Source organism: Alosa sapidissima, chromosome 23 (assembly GCF_018492685.1).
Source record: "Alosa sapidissima isolate fAloSap1 chromosome 23, fAloSap1.pri, whole genome shotgun sequence".
In the NCBI taxonomy this organism is placed as follows: domain Eukaryota; kingdom Metazoa; phylum Chordata; class Actinopteri; order Clupeiformes; family Clupeidae; genus Alosa; species Alosa sapidissima.
The window spans coordinates 22,935,121-22,939,310 of NC_055979.1; the positions used below are offsets into that span (position 1 = coordinate 22,935,121).

The 4,190-nt window shown below is 44.0% G+C and overlaps 1 protein-coding gene across 4 annotated transcripts in view; it reads left to right on the top strand.

Moving 5' to 3' along the window:
• The first annotated feature begins 240 nt into the window (after positions 1-240).
• The window catches only part of LOC121698045 (neuropilin-2-like), a 73,520-nt gene continuing 69,570 nt past the window's right edge, over positions 241-4,190 (top strand). The window contains exons 1-2 of one of the 4 annotated variants that reach the window (XM_042079758.1): positions 241-345; positions 481-1,068. In XM_042079758.1, the coding sequence (XP_041935692.1) occupies positions 996-1,068 (73 nt within the window). In that variant the 5' untranslated portion in view covers positions 241-345; positions 481-995. Of the gene's footprint in view, positions 1,069-4,190 lie in introns of all 4 variants that reach the window. The other 3 variants (XM_042079759.1, XM_042079760.1, XM_042079757.1) reach the window with 3 other exon arrangements.

Sequence of the window (4,190 nt, forward strand, 5' to 3'; positions counted from 1 at the left end):
TCCTTTTATATTTATAACTTTGATTGGCAGTCGCCGAAGTGTGCCTTTGTGTGTGTCAGTGTGTGTTTCTCTCCACGTGTGCTCGTGTGTGGAGTGTGTGTATTTAGAGAGCGAGAGAGAGTGTGAGCGAGTGTGTGCGCCCTCCGTGCTCTCTAATCAGCGAGCGAGGGGAGGCGGGTCAAGGCGCTGACTGTAATGCGATAGCTGCTCCGCTCTGAAATGGTATCACATACGCACACACACACACACACACAGACACGCACGCTGCCTCAACGACCAGGCTTTACTGACGGAGCAACGTGCAGAGAGATGCCAGACTGCGAGGAGCGACTGAACGGAACGGAGGTGCGCTACAGTCAACCCAACCTTCTCGCGTAAAACGTAACCGTAACCTGCATTTAAAAGTGAACAAAGTAGAGCAGTGACTGCATTCATCTGTGCTATCATTTGATGTAAAATATTTTATTTGATGACTTGCAGAAATTGTAAAACAACCACGGACTGCTATATTCCAAGGGACGAGAAAGCATCGCCCGCAGATTTTGGAGGTAACGGAGCTACTCTCCAAGCATTCTCCAGGGGAAAACGTCAAACTATCGGATCCTGAGGTGGCAATGGATCTAACCTGTGCAATTCTTCAGTCATGAATACGAGGGATACGTTTAAATGATACTGATATGCGCTGTGTCCGCGGACAGATAGACGTCTTTTCCCTGATACATTTTAAAGACGGGCTGAGACTGCCTCTCTGCGAACGGTCAGACTCCCATTAAACGTACCCAAGGCTGAAATTCAACGGAGAAGTTGAGAGACTACATTCAACAAAACCACACTATCTTTACCAACCAATCCTAACACCCTTAGTTAATACACCATTATTTATGGGACAAGGAAAATACTATTTGTATTTGTAGGATATCAAAGACTGGAGGAGGCAAGAATCAACAAACCAACACCAACAGCTGCAAGACATTAGCGGCAACCTATTTTGCAAGATGGATATTTTATCGTCATTGTTTGGATTTTTATTGGCTCTTTGTCTGACACTGAAAGTGCACGGCGAAGATGGTAAGTTGCTCTGCGTCTTACAATCACATGTATTTGTGAGTTTCTTCTGAAAAGCTCTTATTAGTAAATTCACCCAACCCAGCATCTTTAACACTAACATTTCCTGTTCCAATGTTTTGCAGTACAAATCTTGTTCGATTTTTTGTTGACGTGTTGATCTGTTTGAAGTCGATTCCAGTCAAATCTGGAAAGGCACTGCCACAGCCTTCGCCTAATGATCACTACCATATGCCACAAAATGCCAATTACGCATTTACCCCTCGCCAAAGTTCAAGCATAAGCACTATTGGAAGGAAATATAACTGGACTAATGATTAATGCTCCATCTATCAACTCGTGAGAAACACACTGTAATGCATGAAAAGTAGTCTCTAACTGTGATTATAGCCTAAATTGTTAGCAAAAAATATGCCATGATACACCTGGTTCTACATGGGCAAGGATTAATATAGTCTATTTGTGCTGCTGATGAGGGTTCAGTTGGCTAATCCTTTTCAGTAATCCCTGACAAATTTTCCACCTAAAGGGACATCTGTAAAATGATTACTACCCGTGAGCAGTGAGTCAGTGTGGGTAGATGGCCTGACAGCCGGTGAGTTTAAAAATGTCCAGGGCTCATCATCTAGATGGAAATTATTATGGGAAGGCTGCTGTTTTCCTTCAAAAGGATGTGGATATTTTAAACCTGACATTATTCTGTCATCTCAACTAACGCACAATTTGTTTAGAACATACAAAACTGAAAGGAGAGAGAAAAACATTGTCCTCAAATTGTTTCCATGTTGTTCTTAGTTGTGATATGACGCTGGGGGACATGAGTATAAATCGCTTCCCCTTAATTTACATAAATATCTCAAGACTCCAGGCGTCTCGCAAACAGTCAACTGACCTCTAAGTTAATTAGAAAAAAAACATATTGCACACCATCGTCAATGACCAAAACGTTATACTCAAGAAAAACTAAAACAGGTTATCAGGTCCTTATTCGACCATGAATCCAATCTCGAACTCCCCTTTATTTTCAGTTCAATTTTGCCTGCTAAAGTTAAGTTCACATTGGCATTATACGCAACTAAGATGATCTACGAGAACATCTATATTTATTAGGCTACATTTGTATGACCAGTCATCTTAATTGACCTTATTCTCGATGGCGTCCTTGTCCTTCCCTGAAATACGTATTGATTTTCATTCACTGCATCCGAGAGTAAACGTATTCTCCGAACTAGATTCCATCACCACCTCCAAGCGGTCCTGAAAGTGACCGGACTTTACCCCCGCTTTAACATTGTCCCTTTCCATGTTCGCCGGTAGTTGGCTTTGAAGCCTTAATTACATCGTGTTTTGATTTTTTTTCTCCGGAATTAGAGAACAATAGCTCGTTACAGAATGTCAGAGAGGAGGCATCTGTGTTATTAACCCTGAGAATTTGTTATCGGAGGTTTTCCCACTTTGGCAGGAGATTGAAGTCTTGATGTGTTCGAAGCGGGCTCTTATCTCGTGTGTTTGTTCCTGAGAATCCACTCAGCGCGCTGACAATGTTCAATTTAGCCATCATCACTAGCGGCGAGAAACGCCAGTAGATTGTCATCAGAGAGATATCTCCAAACGCACTGAAGTAAATCAATTCAAGAATAAGTCTGCTGGAGAGAAGACATACAAAAAACCCTGCTGCGTTGCATTTTGTGTAAAACCAATTCAAGCAATTTTCACGAGCTGAAACAAGGGACAACCTTGCGTGTTAAATTTGAGTCCAAATAAGGAGTTAATACAAGCTTACTCTGTACAGGCTATATGCAATAGCCTGCGTTGTATACTGCCGTTACGGTGATTACAAGATATAGATGTAGTTCCCCCTCAGGAAACTCTCCCACAAGCAGCGGACTTCGTCCACATCCCTGCTGCGTGCGTAACTGCGCGTCGTCGAGAAGCACCAAAACTCTGAAGGGGAAGGAAATGTGAGTCGGGTAAACTGATGCATTGTCTCCACAATAATAATGGAATAGTTCATATATTAGGCCGCTTCCCTTTATAGCGACTTGTTTTTTGCGCTGACGCCTGTTAGAATACTCAACTGGGTATTGCATTTAGGCTATTGTGAGTATGAGCTAAAAAATGAATCAGTTCAAATTAATTAGTGAGCGATTCTGTATAAGTGATTGTTTATGCAACACATTCACACCCAAAGACGGAGTTCCCCGTCCAGTATGATGAATGCCTATCTTTCGTAGGTCTGTGACTGCTGGTTGATCTGGGCTCCAGCGTGTCTTTGGGGACTAGCTCCGCTTTGGTTTGAACGTGAAATCTTGACTGCCGCATGCGCTGTACCAAGATTAATTCGTGGAAAATGAGTCTCTTAGCCAAGTTGGCCCCTTTTAAGTACTTGTTCTGAGCTTATTGTGGAAGAAGGACATGTTTTGGCCTCGTTGTGTACCTGAATCCAAGCTGGGGGATCAGACCCAGATGTTGCGCGTTTGGAAGCTTCTTGTCATGTAGGTGTTCGTCTGCCAGTAGTTAACATGTTCCAGACTCCATGTCAGAAACACCTGGGGAAAGGAGAGCAGAGGAGGAGAAACAGAGAAGATCGAGAAAGGAGAGGAGTAGATGAGAGAAGGCAAATCATACTGAGTAGCCGCGACCGACTCATACTGTCCACTCACCAAGCTACAGAACATGGTGTTATGTAAAGACTTTGCCATACACACACACTTACATACTCCCTCTGTGTCTCTCAGCCTCTCCAACCCCCCCCCCCCCCACACACACCCACACACACCCCTTACACACACACACAAACATACACACACATGCACACACATATATGTACACACACATGCACATAGGCACACATGCGCGCACACACACACACAGCTTCCTCAAATGTGAGAAAGTCCAAAAAGCCCCCCCCCCCCACACACACACACCCATTACACACACACACACACACACACACACACACACACATACTGTACATATATCCACACACATACGCATGTAGGTACACATGCACGCACACACACACACACACACAGCTTCCTCAAATGTGGGAAAGGGTACTCGACAGGAGCTTGCACACACTTACCAACACACACTCATACCCCCCCACTCACCCCCCCCCCCCC